This window comes from Schistocerca cancellata, chromosome 1, assembly GCF_023864275.1.
Source record: "Schistocerca cancellata isolate TAMUIC-IGC-003103 chromosome 1, iqSchCanc2.1, whole genome shotgun sequence".
NCBI classification, from domain to species: domain Eukaryota; kingdom Metazoa; phylum Arthropoda; class Insecta; order Orthoptera; family Acrididae; genus Schistocerca; species Schistocerca cancellata.
The window spans coordinates 1,261,623,157-1,261,638,607 of record NC_064626.1 but is presented as its reverse complement, the minus strand read 5'-3'; the positions used below and the strand labels follow the sequence as shown (position 1 = coordinate 1,261,638,607).

Sequence of the window (15,451 nt, the reverse complement as noted above, 5' to 3'; positions counted from 1 at the left end):
TGGAAAGATAAGGCACGGGAGATTTGTTTTTGTACAAGGATGGGAGGATAATTAGTCAGTGAAGGCTTCAGTGAGACCCTTGGTATATTTAGAGAGGGACTGCTCATCACTGCAGATGCAACTGCCATGGGTGGCTAGGATGTATGGAAGGGACTTCTTGGTATGAAACGGGTGGCAGCTGTCGAAGTGGTGGTATTGCTGGTGGTTAGTAGGTTTGATATGGACGGAGGTACTGATGTAGCCATCTCTGAGGCACAGGTCACCATCTAGGAAGGTGGCTTGTTGGGTTGAGTAGGACCAGGTGAAGCAAATGGGGGAGAAGATGTTGAGGTTCTGCAGGAATGTGAATGTGTCCTCACTTTCAATCCAGATAGCAAAGATGTCATCAATGACTCTGAACCAGGTGAGGGGTTTAGGATTCTGGGTTTTTAGGAAGGATTCCTCTAGATGGCCCATGAATAGGTTAGCATAGGATGGTGCCATGCAGGTGCCCATAGCCGTACCATGTATTTGTTTGTAGGTAATGCCTTCAAAGGAGAAGTAATTGTGGGTGAGGATATAGTTGGTCATGGAGACTATGAAGGAGGTTGTTGGTTTGGAATCCATAGGGCGTCTGGAGTCTATTATATACTCGTAGTCTTAGTTCATCCTTGATCTCTTCTTGCACTTTGTGTGGCCAGTATTCCTCTACTCATTGTACATCGTCCTGTATTCAGGGAATCCCTTCAGTTGGCTGCTCTTTCATCCATACACTTCACTGTAAAATCTGTCATTTTTGTATACTGCTCATTTTTGGGGTATTGCTCTTTTGAACCTGAGAAAAACCATTGGGTGTAATCTCTCTTTCAATCAGAATCTGTTGCAGTTCCTATCAAAAGATTGTACTTCTTCTAAACCATTTAATACTATGGTGTTTACTGCTGTACTGAGGTATCCAGCTTCCTTCTGTACAATCTATCTATTATAAAGTAACCCAAGGTATTTCTGTTAGTTGTCACCAGTGCTAGCAGTCACTGTTAATTCTGTGTTGACCTTGGTGATTTCTGCCTTACATCTTTCCCTAATTTCTGTTGCCTCTTTTGCTACAATTTTTATCTCATCTTGTACACATATTAGCTGTGGGCTTAGCTGGCTGTAATTCTCTGCCCAACTCATCAATACTAGTTCCACCTGCATAATTCTTAGTAACATTTGACCATATTTACAAATTAATTTGTGATGTGAATGTAAAGTGACTCACTCCTCATCATTACAATCTATTGTGGAAAATGATCCATGGAACATGAAACTAACTAACTAACTAGTATTTAAATTTGTCTATTTACTGGATGTTGCAACAATTGGTGAGTTACTTACATTGGTCATGTATTCTGTTTTTCAAATGGTTTTTGTAGACCTGTCCTTCCAGCTATTTCCTTCAGTAGTTATAGTCTTTTCTTTGCATTCTCTAAGGTTCCATCTGTTTTTACGAGATGGTCTGCCAAGGCCAGACAATTTACTTTCATCTTTCAATCAACCCAGCTTTACGTTGTAATTAACTTTTTGTTTTTTTTTCACTATTTTTCATTCTCTTATAATTATTTTCCAGCACACAACTGAATAATATTGGTGACAAGTTGTCCACTTGTCTGACTCCAGATATAATTGAGAAGAAATTCGAAATTGCTCCACGAAATTTAACTTTTGATGATGTGTTTGTAAGAGTTTGTGTAGTTATTTCCAGAGTTTTCCTATCTGCAGCAAAGTCCTTTATGGTTTTGAGGAAGAAGTTTCTATCTATGGAATCATATGCATTTTTAAAATCAACAAATATCAACCCTTTTTTTATTTAATATTTGGATGCACTAAGTATTTTTTATTTAAAGTTTAGAATTTCCTCTGGATAGGATTTGTTACTCTTAAATCAACTCAATATTCTCCAGTTTGTTTATTTAATTGTGGATTTAATATGTCCAGGAGAGGTTTTGATAAGATTTTGTGATCTGAAGGAGTAATGAAATACCTCTGTTTTGAAGTGGTTGAATTAATGCTAACTTACAGTTTTGTGGGATTGTTTTAGTGTCTCAGAACATTTTCTTATATAATAATTGTGATCATCTTCACAAAATATATTCATTTATTTAACGTTTTTGTTTGCAGAGCCACCAGACCCACCACTTGACGTTGAAGTGGTGGAGGTAGACAGCAGGTCAGTCCGTCTGTCATGGCGGCCTCCATTTGATGGACACAGCAGCTTGATGGGATATCTCATACAGTTCAAGAGGGCAACTAGCCTCATTGATGACTGGAATCACATTGGCACTGTTAATGTCTCCATTTCATCATCAGGTGCTGACTTAACAAGTAAGAAGTGAGTACTTATAGCATAGTGATAACCTAGGTGGAACATTGCAAGCCACAAGAAAGATTAAAAATGCAGCAGTTTAAACTGAAATGTATAAATTTTCCTTATGCTTAGACAACCTCATTAAAATGAGGGATGAGACAGCCATTAGGAATTAGTTTATGTGAGCTAGTGTCTTTCTGTTTGGAATACATTATACAGTATACCATGAAATGGTGTAAATTACAGTTTTTTAAATGTTACAAATTTACTCTCATTTTGTGAAATAAAATGTAATATTGACTTTGATTCTTAATGTTAACTAACTTTATTGTTAGAAGAACTTAGAACACAGTGAAAATAGACTGTAGACAGATTATGATGACAAACTCATTAAAAAGAAGTCACTGCAATCCTCCTCATGTAACCACTCATTAGAACTTTTGATAAAAGCTTATATTATTAAAATTCAAACCCACATAAACATAAAACCAAGCCATGCCATTAAAACACAAAAGTTAACATTTATTTCTATTATTTTTGCTCCATCAGTCACCAATTGTGAGTAATATATTACTGTGTAAAACTAATTTTGTAATTTCTCAAAAGAATCAAGTATCTTGCATCCTTTACATGGTTTGTTCATGTCTTTGACTTGAAACAGTGTCCGCCACCGGTAGCTGAGTGGTCAGTGCGACAGAATGTCAATCCTAAGGGCCTGGATGTGATTCCCAGCTGGGTCAGAAATTTTCTCCACTCAGAGACTGGGTGTTGTGTTGTGCTAATCATCATCATTTCATCCCCATCAACGCGCAAATCGCTGAAGTGGCGTCAAATCAAAAGACTTGCACCTGGTGAACGGTCTACCTGACGGGAGGCCCTAGTCACACAACATTTACATTTTACTTGAAACAGTGTGAATATTTGAATGTGCTCACATGCTTTGGGAGCACAGTTTGTTTTCCTGTAGTTTGTACATTTTATTCCAAGTTGCATCATGTGATGATGTTGCTCTTGAGTAAAGGAGCAAGATTGCTGCTGTTGTGGGTCACCACCTATAGCACCACATCTAAGTGCTTCAATTCTGTCCCCCCCCCCCCCCCCCCCCTCCCCCCCAATTTTCCTACAGTCCACGATTTACTTCCATGCATTACTGAGTTCCAAATTTACAATCTCAGGTATTTCTTCCTCAAATTAAGGATTAGTTTTGGTAGATGTCTATGGCCCAGGACTGTCCTCTTTGCTTCTTCTAGTCTGCTTACAGGCCATGTAATACTTCTTCGCTTAACTGAATTTTAATCCCACTGCAGAGCATTTATTTTATTTCCACCATTGTTTCTTGAATGTGTAGATTGAACAGTTGAGATGAAAGATTGCATCTCTGTCTCACACCCTTTTTAATCTGATCTGTCAACTCTTGGTCTTCTATCCTTGTTTTTCCCTCTTGTTTTTGTACATATTGCATATTACTTGCATTTACTTATAGCTTAAACCTATTTATCAGAGAATTTTGAACACCTTGCTGTATTTTACATTAAAGAATGCTTTTTCTAGGTCTACAAATCCTAAGAATGTGTCCTGGTTTTTATAAAGTCTTGTTTTCATTATTAAGAATGTCACACTGGCTTTTCTGCTGCACGTATCTTACCTTAAGCCAAACCACTGATCATTTAACAGATATTTGATCCTGTTTTCCATTCTTCTATATGTTATCCATGTCTGCCACTTTGATGCTTGTGCTGTTAAGCTGACTGTACGATGCTTTTTGTACTTAAATGCCCTTGCCATCTTAGGGATTGTGTAGATGATGGTATGCCTCCAGTCTCATAAATTCTACACACCAACTGAATAATATTTTGGCAGTCGTTTCCCCAAATGACTTCAGAAATTGCCTTGCCTTACTTGATCACAAGTCCTCTTAAGCCCCGCTAAACTCTGACTCTAATTATAGATCACCCACATCTTCCATGTCAACTCCCATTTCTTCTTCTATCTCATCATAAGGCAGGTCCTCCACCATTTAGAGGTCTTCAGTGTATTCATTCCACCTATCTGGTCTTTCCTCTATGTTTAACAGTGACATTCCTCTTGCTGTCTTGGTGTTATTGTCTTTGCTTTTAATTTCACAGCATGTTGTCTTGACATTTCTGTATGCTGAATACATTCTTCTAATGAACATTTCTGTTTGATTTATTATCTTTTTTGTGCAACCATTTCACTTTAGTGTCTCAGCAATTAATTTTTGTTTCATTCCTAAAACACTTATTTTGCTGTATTACTGTCTTTTCTTGAGCAATTTTGTACTTCCTTTTATTGCTGATCAATTGAGATAATTCCTCTGTTACCCAAGACTTATTCACAGTTGCCTTCCTTGTACCAATATTTCACTGTCCAACGTCTGCGATAGCCCTTTTTATGTATGTATATTCCTGTTCAACTGAAATGCCTGCTGTGGTATACATTACCACAGTATCTACGGACTTGGAGAATTTCAAACTCACACATCACTCTTTAGTAATTCAGAATTCCACATATTTCCACATTGATTCTTCTGTGTGATTTTTTTAATCTCTAACCTACTCTTCATCATTATTAAATAATGATCTGAGTACATATTTGCAGCCTGCCTGCCGTACAGTGCACTATCTGATTTTGGAATCTTTTTTACCATAATCTAATCTAGCTGGCATCTTCCCAGGTCTGCAGGCCATTTTCAATTATACCTCCTCCTCTTGCAGTTCTTGAACAGTGTATTTCCTATTACTAGCTGAAATTTATTCCAGATAGATCCCTTTACAAAAAAAATTGCACATTCAGTGTCCTCGTACTTTATGTATAAATGGTGTATCAAACCTTTTGGGTCAAACTGAAACAGGTTATTATGGATCCACAGCTGATTATATTGAGACAGGGAAACAAGGGTCAGAAATGCATTTTTATTGTATTGTGAATGTACACTGCATGACAAGAAAGTGGCTCATAGTAACTTCAGAGTGATGACTGCCCATCTCAGTGCGTGTTTTGCAATGATGCATGCAGTTTTGATGCATTCTAACAATGATTCCGGGTGTCTGTTGTTCACTTGAAGAAGCAGCAGGTGATAAACAGCATACATCTGAGGCCACCAAACAAACATGCTGTGCTCAACTTGGTTGTCAACTTGGTTCATACCACGTGGTCATGTGATGACCTTCAGTGGCAAATCTACAGCAGTGCTGTAGTGCCAAACTTCTTACAGTTTGTATTGTTCATGTATGAGGCCTCAGCAACCTGTGATGGTGTTTTCAACAACTGCAATAGCCATGTCTGGAGTAGGGACAATCCCCATGCCATCTTAATTGGGTGCCCACCAGCAACAATTGTCCATCAACGTATGGGTGGGCATTGTCAAAGATCACCTAACATGACATTATTTGCTGCCTCTCTGTTTAACTGTCTCATGTTACGTGATGTTCTGCCAGATGTGCTGCCACAGTTTGTAGTGCCTCAAGAATTTCAGTGTACGTTCCAAAGACACTCGGCTTTTCACAGTATCGAACACCTGATATTTTAAATACGAAGGTGAGAGAATGGAGATGTGTCTACCTCGCCGCCGGTTTATGTTTGTGCAGGATGGACTTGTATCAGAAGAATATTGCAATAGTGACTGTCGATTGGCGTGGACAAGTATTTGTCGCTCATGCCATAGAAGCTGTATGTGCAGTATAAGGAGCAAGCACGCTTTATTCCTTGATGGTGTAACAACTGTATTTGTTGTGAACAAATAAATTATGTATTGAACTCAAGACACTTACATTTGATTTTCACATTGTGGACTTGTTAAAGGCAAGGCATAGTTCAGATTTTGTGAGAAGAGGAATAGTTGTCAAGCCACCTCTCTCATAAATGTTATTTAATTGGTCTCTGCAAGCTACATATTTAAGTGAACACGAAGAAACTTATTGTGTTTTGAGTCAACTACATTGTTAATCGACGAGTATGTTGACAGTAAAATTTGTATATGTGATCATGAGATTATGGAAATAAGAAAATATTATTTTTTGCCACGCACGCCGAAACCATTAGAACGTAGCGACCTAAGTGACAGGATCTGAAGAAAGTGGGAATTTCAAGACAGAAACGGGAAGAAGATATTATGAGTTGCCATAGTAACCTGGCCTAACAAGATGTGAGAACTGCTTTCAGTAATTGTATTGAGTCCAATAAAACAATGGAAGAAATAGGTGAGTGCAATGTAGTAAAAGACTTGAGAAAGTAATAGCGGGGGGGGGGGGGGGGGGGAACAGATCTGAAGAGAAGACCTCAACCTTTCAACTAATGAGATTGGATGTGGAGAGTAAGCAGTTTTCACACACGTACATCGCGCCGACGCAGTAACCTGCCACCGACGCCAACTGCACCAGCTGCTACTCATCGGTGCTGACTCTGCGTCTGCTCGCTGATGACGATGCTGAAACCAACATTCAACGCAGTCGGCACCAGTGCTGATTACACATCTGCTCACCAAAGCAGCTAGAACTCTATGCCGGGTGAGTGAAAAACTTTAATTGTTTGGTAAAGTTGAAGGAACTGTTGAATGATAAACTGTTAGTGTAGTTATTTTACCCAGTGGTGAATTTTCTTTTAAATGATCACTACATTATAAGGTTATGCATCAAGATCAGCAACTAGCAGAACTAGCCATGGCTATGACAGTGAATAAGGAAATGCCAGACAGGGCTGAAGTAGCAAATTTAATCAAAGAACTAAGTCTAAAGTTAGACTCAGTGAGAAGAGATCCGAATGCTCAAATTACCACTCTAAGTAAAAAGTTAGAAGCTCAAAATACTCAATTGAATGTTAAGTTGGATGACCAGAAGGCTGATTCAGCCACTTTAAGTGAAAAGCTATATGGACAGAGTGCTAATTTAAGTAGAGTAATAGACACAGTGAATATTCAAGTAAATAATAAATTGGACGTTCAGAATAATTAGGATTGTTAAGTGCAAAAGTAGATGAACAAAATAAGGAATTTAGTCATTTGCGTGAAGGTATGGGAAATTTGAAGACTGAATTTGACTCTTTAAATAATAAGGCAGAAAATCTGAAGTTAGATTTAAAGAGTGAACTCACTAGTTCTTTGAATACTCTTATTAATCAACTATTTACTGAAGTTAACCAGAGACAGGATGAGCATCTTCAAGATTTAAGGAAATGATTACTTTGAAAGAGAGCACAAATGGACCTAAGGAAGTAATGTCGATTATTCAATCGAAAATCCCAGGTGTTACTACACACATTGTTAGTTCGTGAGTAGATGATATAGGATGAAGTTCTAAAGGAAAAATAGCCAACTTTGACATTATAAATGTAAGTAGTTTGATGGAACCATTTGAACTAATTAAGCATCGGGAAGTTACCGAGAGTATAATCTCCGGAAACACTTCGATGGTTGCTTTTTCCAAACTTAATGATGCTAGCAATTTTATGGATGACTTGTGCGAAGAATTCAAACTTGCCAATGACAAAGTAGAAAATAGAATAACTTTACATGATGTTGTGTTTCCTAGTAAAGTGGTAATTGTTTTGTTGTGGGGAGACTTTCACACAAAATTTAACGAGAAGTGTTGGTCTGTAAGTAATCGAGTGAGGTTAATGTCAGATCCATGGGATTCGAGCAGAGTCACATCTGTCTCCCATGGACATTAACATTCTGTGTTAACGGATGGAGTGAGGACCGTCAGATCCTGAGTTGTTTTCCTGCACTGAATTCCCTTCAAATCTTAAACTATTCTGTAATCTATTCTTGAATTCTTAAACTATCCTATAATGTTAGTAATTAGGAAACCGGATATGACTACAAGATTGAGACCAATTTAAGGGAATCACGGATAAACAGTGATCTCTAGACATGAAGTGAAATGAACAGAATGTTATATTAGTGGGAAGTATAATATGATGGTACTATTTAAACTGAGTGATGTCGAGACGACATAAACTGAATGGAGGATTTTATGTGTGTATAAAAGTATAGTATAAACTCAATGACTAAACAACTGTGTTATTGTAGTGTATAATTTTCTATTTTTTGTAGAACATTTTATACCAGGCCGGCCGCGGTGGCCGTGTGGTTCTAGGCACTTCAGTCCGGAACCGCGTGACTGCTACGGTCGCAGGTTCGAATCCTGCCTCGGGCATGGATGTGTGTGATGTCCTTAGGTTAGTTAGGTTTAAGTAGTTCTAAGTTCTAGGGGACTGATGACCTCAGATGTTGAGTCCCATAGTGCTCAGAGCCATTTGAACTTTTTTTTTTTAAGAGCATTTTATACCTCTTATGAGATGTGATGTGTAAGGGAGGGTTTATATTAGTTTTGGAAGGGGCAGGTAGTGTAAGTACAAGCTTGACTAACGCTAAACACACATCACACTTTTCAGACAACCCTTGCAGGCAAGTGTGACTGGTTCTTCACCATTTGCCTTTCCATAGGGGTTGCTAAGATTTTTCTTCGGGGACTTCAAATGTGAAGGTGAGAATGTCCATTCTGTAGGAGACGTTTAACATCATACCTCATCTGGCTTCTCACTCAAATACCGGCGAAGTAGGGATCCTGTGGAAGGGGGGTGGGAAGGGTTTCCTGTCTTTGGGGCTATCTTCTTTTTCTTCTTTAATCTTAGCAACTTTCTTACTTCTCATCTGAGTACATACCTATGTTTCCTTCTTCCCATATTCATATACTTCTATCGCAGAAGTCCTTCTCTTTTTCTTTGGTTACAAAGAGCCTACAACTTCTTTCACATAAGTTGGCCAAAGAATCAGGCTGCATGAAAACACATAGACATACACACAAAGAGAAACTTACACACAAACATGAAAATTACAGATTAGAAAACTGAAGCGATGTCTGAACCTCCAAGGGGTGTAGGGGAATAAAGACAGGAGAACAACAATCATCTGAGTAGATCCACATATTACACTGTTGATATATGATGGTTCTGCATCATTATTTTTTTTATTGCTCTCATATATATTTTCATGCATATAAAAACAGGAGAATAACAATCGATGCATGTGCCTAGAGAAGCAGGAACAGGAGAACTGGGGCAATAAGTATAAAACAGGGATAAGTTAATTGGAGGGAGTTAGTCATGCCAGTCTGTAACGCTCCCTCCCTGTCGGACGTGCGGTAACTCTATAAAGCCTGTACTGTAATAAGTTCAGGGGCTTCACCTTGTAAACAAGGATTTTAGTACAAAAGTTGACCGCGTGTACCTAATTGGAAGCTATTCGGACTTATAGCCAGTCAGTAACTACAGTGATGCATCAAGCAAGTGTAAAGTATAATTACTCGTTCGCATGGACAAGAAATACACACAGTAGATCCTACCAATGATTAATAATACGGTCGCCAGCCTAATTAGGCATTGAGTGAGTTTTTCCTTGTACAAGTGAGTGCATGTACAAGCATAACAACACGTAGTACTGTTGCGTTATATGGCAAAGTTTGGCATAGGAAAAATCCACTGAACTAAAGTTTTTTTTCTTTTGTACTAAATTGGACGAGCTATAAATACACAACACCACACAGCAATGATTACTACAAACTGCATTTTGTATATTGATCAGACTGAAATCGGGCATAGATTACCCTAGAATTAGCAATTTTGAAAACACACATACAATGTCACTATTAAAATTGGAAAAAACACTAATACATTTAGGTTTAATATAGAAATTAACTTTACTGTTCAAATCCGATTAGTACACTTCAAGATGTGAAAGAATGGACAAGAGAAGGGGGGGGGGGCCCTGAAACTGTTATGGTCGTTATACTGAAACTATTAAGTCCTGAAGGTAAATTAACACTCAAAATTATCAATCTATGGATTACTACTCTTTTCTCTTATTTCTGAATTAATTAACTATCATTCTTTCTGTCTCAAATTAATTAAGTGTCATTGCTAGCTCAATTCAAAATTTATCTTTCAATTTAGTCATACTTTTGTTCTTTCTCAACATTTGCAATAACACACTGAAATTTAAACTTCTTTATAGTATAGATTTGTCTGCTGATAATTCTCGTTAATACTAACGTTAAACTTTCAATTCGGGATACTTGGGTTGCACAATATGTGGTAAGGACCCTGTCTAGTTCAGTGATAAGGATGATTAATTGTTAGGGCAGTTCTGGTAAAAGTCACGTTATTATTGAACAGTTAGAAACAGTTTCGACACTGGTCCACACAGATACAATTCTAAAGATGAAGTAAATGTTTGACCTGTGCAAGTCGGTGCGGCGGTTGGCGGGCAGCGAGATAGCGAGAAGCACAGCACACATCAAGCACGGCTAAGGCTCTCACTGCATCGGCACTTTTCTTCTTCTTAGCGTCGTACTCTTTCCAATTTTTGTGCCTAAGAATATAGCCATGCCAAGTAGTCGTCGGAATCGGCGCATCTGAGGCTCAATGGAATTCACTTTTCCTGGATAGCCTCCTCGGTACGGTACATGTTCCTCTGACCGATGCCCAACTCCGACTGTTCTACTGAGCCCGTTGTGCCGAACCACGCCAGTGTGCGTTTTCCCGCGCTCGCCCACTTCCACCTTTTCCCGCTCCCCTACAGGTAGGGTATTCACCTCAGGTTTTCTACTACACATATCCTAATGCATTACCTACGTATGGACCAAGTGTATAAATTACAATTTTCACATCTTACAATAGTTTTAACATTAAGTACACTTCCCTTTGATTATCAAATTGCTTGAAATCTAACATACATAATAATATTCATTTCAAAAGTTGCTCACAGTTTCTTTAACATGACACGAAAAGAAAAAGAAATTCAAAACATTACTTACATTAATTTATCGAAATTCAGAAAGAAAAAAATTTATTATATGTACAGTTGTCGTTACAAGTCTTTTGAGAAAAGGCATAGTAGCTAGTGGGAGTTGGTAAATACAGGTAGACATAGCATCTACTATGTGTAGGCATGATATCTGTTTATATAGTAGGGGTGAAGGGGGAAAGAGGACTCTAGGGTATTATATGGAGTATTGGAAAGTGGAGTTTAGGTGTAAAGTAGATTTATAATTTTACCAGAGAATATTTAAGAATAGTATACATAAAGATGTATGCTAGTGCAATGAACCAGGAGGCCTACTCAAGAAGGATACAGAGGGCGCACTCGACATTTATTGGATGAGAAAAAGGGCAGATAGGCAGACCAATGAAAGGCTGACTATACTGCGCAGACAGGGGCACCAAGAATGGGATTGATCTGTACCATAGAAGGATAGGAATAAGAAAGGGGCGTACCTACCAAAATGGAAGGAGAAAGGGTACACCTAGGATCAACCCATGTAAGATATAGGTACTGTTCCTGTAGGGAAAAAGGGCAGTACCATGACAGAAGTCACACGTTTAAAGGGATGAGTATGGTAGATTTGAATACTATGCAGCACTAGCATTTTTACGTTATAGATTTAGAAGTATCTGAAGAAGGGAACACTTTTGTTTTACCCAGAGTTCCTCCAGATTACAATAAGTAATGAATAAGTACATACTTAGGAAAAGTAGTTTGGGAAATAAGAACAAAACAGCAGAGTATTCCTGAGTTATGTACACCTGGAATTTACTATTGAAAAAAGGCAGAAAACAAAAATTTGGTACACACAAATTGTCAGACAATTGAAAAGAGCTAACTCCAACAGGGATTGAAAGATGAGAACAGGCATATTCACTGTTATTGATAGAAAAGATATATTGTTGATGGATGTAGCATTATCCTATGTGTCCTTACTGTACATGACAATCATGTATAAAAGATTGTGTGTTCGAGCTAAGGGGAGGGATATGTAGTGCCTTAAGAATTTCGGTGTAAGTTCTAGGGACACTTGGCTTTCCACTGTCTCAAACACTCGATATTTTAAGTCTGAGGGTGAGAGAGTGAAAATGTGTCTACGTTGCCACCGGTTTGTGTGTGTGTAGGATGGACATTTATTGGGAGAATACTGCAATAGTGACGGTCGATCGGTATGGACAAGTGTTTGCTGCTTGCTCCATGGAAGCTGTATGTCCAGTACAAGGAGCAAGCACACTTTATTCCTTGATGGTGTAATGACTGTATTTGTTGTGAACAAATGAATTATGTATTCAACTAAAGACATTTACATTTTTTTCGGGTGTTGGACTTGCTAGAAACAAGAACTGGTTTTATAGTGGTTATTAAACCAGACATATTGTAGTTGTACCTGTTAGTATTTAATGGTCCAAGATGGGGTTGACTTGCGACAGTCGAACAATTATTTGAAACTTGTGAAGTTGTTTTATTGTGGAGATGAAAATACAACAGAGTTGAACAAAAATTATTCTGAGAGTATAGAATCATTTCAAGAGTAGAAAATAAGTCTATTTTGAAAGTCCTTTAACCAGCTATAGTCTTCGGAGAAGAAGAGTTTATGAAGATTGACGCAGCCATCTGACCCGAGAAGAAGATCGGCTGCACACATTACATAAGTCAACTGCAAGAGACATGTGAGACTTGCACCTTCATGTCATCAGAAACTGTTAGAAGTTCTTGGAGAGTGCACCGCTTGTTGTCTATGAAAAGATGTGGTTTCAACATGACGGTGCACCAGCCCACTTTGATAATAATACCTGCAAGTGTCTGAACAACTTGTACCTTCACTATTGAATCGGAAGGGAATGTTCAGTTCCATGGTCAGTGCGACTGCCAAATTTCACACCATCTCTACATTTTCATCTGGCATTATGTCAGGACATTGTTGTATGAAACACCCAAGGTAATTGATAATGACCTGGTTGCCAGGGTCTAAGCCATGTGTCTTCTGGTACAACAGGCACCAGGGATCTTTGAGAGAGTGCAGTGGAACTTCATGCTCCGTTGCCATGCCTCATTGAGTCGGATGGTTGCACGTTAAACAATTACTATGAGATATGTTGTTGTTATGTGGTGTGCACTGTGTATATCCATAACATAATAAATATGCGTTTCTGACCATTGGTTCCCTATCTCAATATAATCAATTGTGGACCCACTATCACCTGTTTCAATTTGACCCAAAAGGTTTGACACTCTCTGTACGGTGGTTGTATGTGCAGGGGGGGGGGGGGGGGGGGGCTCAGATATGAAACTGAAAAAGGTGAAACAGTTGTTTCAGTGTGGTTGCACAGATCTGGAAGATGTATGACAAAGCAGCAAATTGTTTCTGATAATGGAGGAAATCAAAATCTTTACCAAGGCAGAAGATTTAAAGTTGTCTTATAGGCTCTTGAACATCCAATCATTGTTGGACAGGCTGGTATTACCTGAGAATCTGTGTAATATATTGGACATGAGAAGAGTGTCAGCTGTGTTGGTCCTTTGTTTTGTAATAAACGTCCAAATGGAGCAGCACATTACATTAACGTGAGCCTCTTAGCCATTTGATTGCTTGGCTCCTTGATTATGACCAAAAATTAAAAGAAAGAAGGAAGCATTTGAAATGCACAGATGTTCTACTAACAAAGACACAGTCATCTGCTGTGGACATTATTGTTTGAAGTGCTTTGAATAAAACATCATTTCACAGCTTTAGATAAAACTAATGAACAAAAGATATTATAGAGTAGTTTTGTCTTTTTTTATCTTTACCTGCTATTAAAAAGGCTGTAAATAGTCACTCACAGGAATCGACTTACAGCAGACATCACCATTTCTGAATTTTCAGGGCAGAGTCAGTGAGCAGTGCTGTAATAAGAGACCTGCACCCTGCAACCAGCTACCACATAAGAATGCTTGCCATTAATGCTATTGAGGCTAGCATCTTCACGGATCCCCTTACTGTGAAAACACAAGAAGAAGGTAGTGTCTTAGCAGTAATAGATGTCACTTAGACAAAATGTTTTATTTTAACTGTTAGTGAAATGTCTCACATATGTTTTATGTCTGTCATAACGAATCAAATTTGTAATAACATCACTCAATAACAACAGCTCCATCGGGCACCCCTCAAGAAGTTAATGCTGAAAATGTTGATCCTGATGAACTACTCTTAACGTGGAAGGTATGTATTCCTTTTTCTTAATAAAAGCTAAAATTTTCCTTTGCGACAAGTATGATGGACTTCATCATGAGAAGGACATAGTGTTTGCATAACTTAAGAATTTTTAACACAAATCAAAGATAACATTACACGGGAAACTCTTTAATGCTGTTCTGAGTTCGCATTTGCATAACATCAGGAAAATTTCTACGTAAGCCTTTTGTCATGTTCTGTTATTCACTGCAAAAATATTGCAAAAGAAGAGTTTAGAGCAAAGTCTTGCAATAATAACATAATTTTACAGTGCAATAGCATTCAGTGTCAAATTAGGTTCACTCCGCAGAATGAATTACTAATGTGAAAATTCCTTTCACAGTAAAATCTATGATTTTTTAAGTACCTCACTTTCCATATTCATAGTTAAATGTTTTGTGTATTTCAGAATAGGTAGATTAGATTAGATTAGATTTACTTTCATTCCAATTGATCCGTAGTGAGGAGGTCCTCCAGGATGTGGAACATGTCAGAAAAACAACAATACATGACAAATATTTACAACTAAAACAAATAAGCTAATGTACCATTCCACAGGTCCCAAGTGGAATGATCGTCATTTTTTAATGAACACTAAGAGTCATTTTACAAATATTAATGCACTGAATTTAAAATAAAAAAGTTTTTTATTTATTTATAAGGTAATAAACATGTAATACAACTACTGTAATACTTATTTACAATGAACACATTACTGCACTGAAATGGTGCAGAAGTTAGATTATACTTACACACACACACACACACACACACACACACACAGACACTGACACACAAATTTTCAGTGAACACATTACTGCACTGAAATTGTGCAGAAGTTATGTTGTACTTATATATACAAATCAGTTGGTTTTACTAAGAAATTCATCAATGGAGTAGAAGGAGTTGGCCACCAATAAATCCTTTAGGCTTCTCTTAAACTGAATTTCATTGGTTGTTAAGCTTTTTATGGCTGCTGGCAAGTTATTGAAAATGTGTGTTCCTGAATAATGCACACCTTTTTGTACAAGACTAAGTGACTTTAAACAGCGTTGTTGTAACTAGGGACATA

At 37.9% G+C, this 15,451-nt stretch overlaps 1 protein-coding gene across 1 annotated transcript in view; it reads left to right on the top strand.

The window, feature by feature from the left end:
- LOC126144870 (Down syndrome cell adhesion molecule-like protein Dscam2) overlaps positions 1-15,451 on the top strand; it is a 549,485-nt gene that overhangs the window by 336,644 nt on the left and 197,390 nt on the right. The window contains exons 16-19 of the mRNA XM_049915521.1: positions 2,140-2,328; positions 10,093-10,117; positions 14,032-14,165; positions 14,297-14,367. Of these exons, the coding sequence (XP_049771478.1) occupies positions 2,140-2,328; positions 10,093-10,117; positions 14,032-14,165; positions 14,297-14,367 (419 nt within the window). The remainder of the gene's footprint in view (positions 1-2,139; positions 2,329-10,092; positions 10,118-14,031; positions 14,166-14,296; positions 14,368-15,451) is intronic.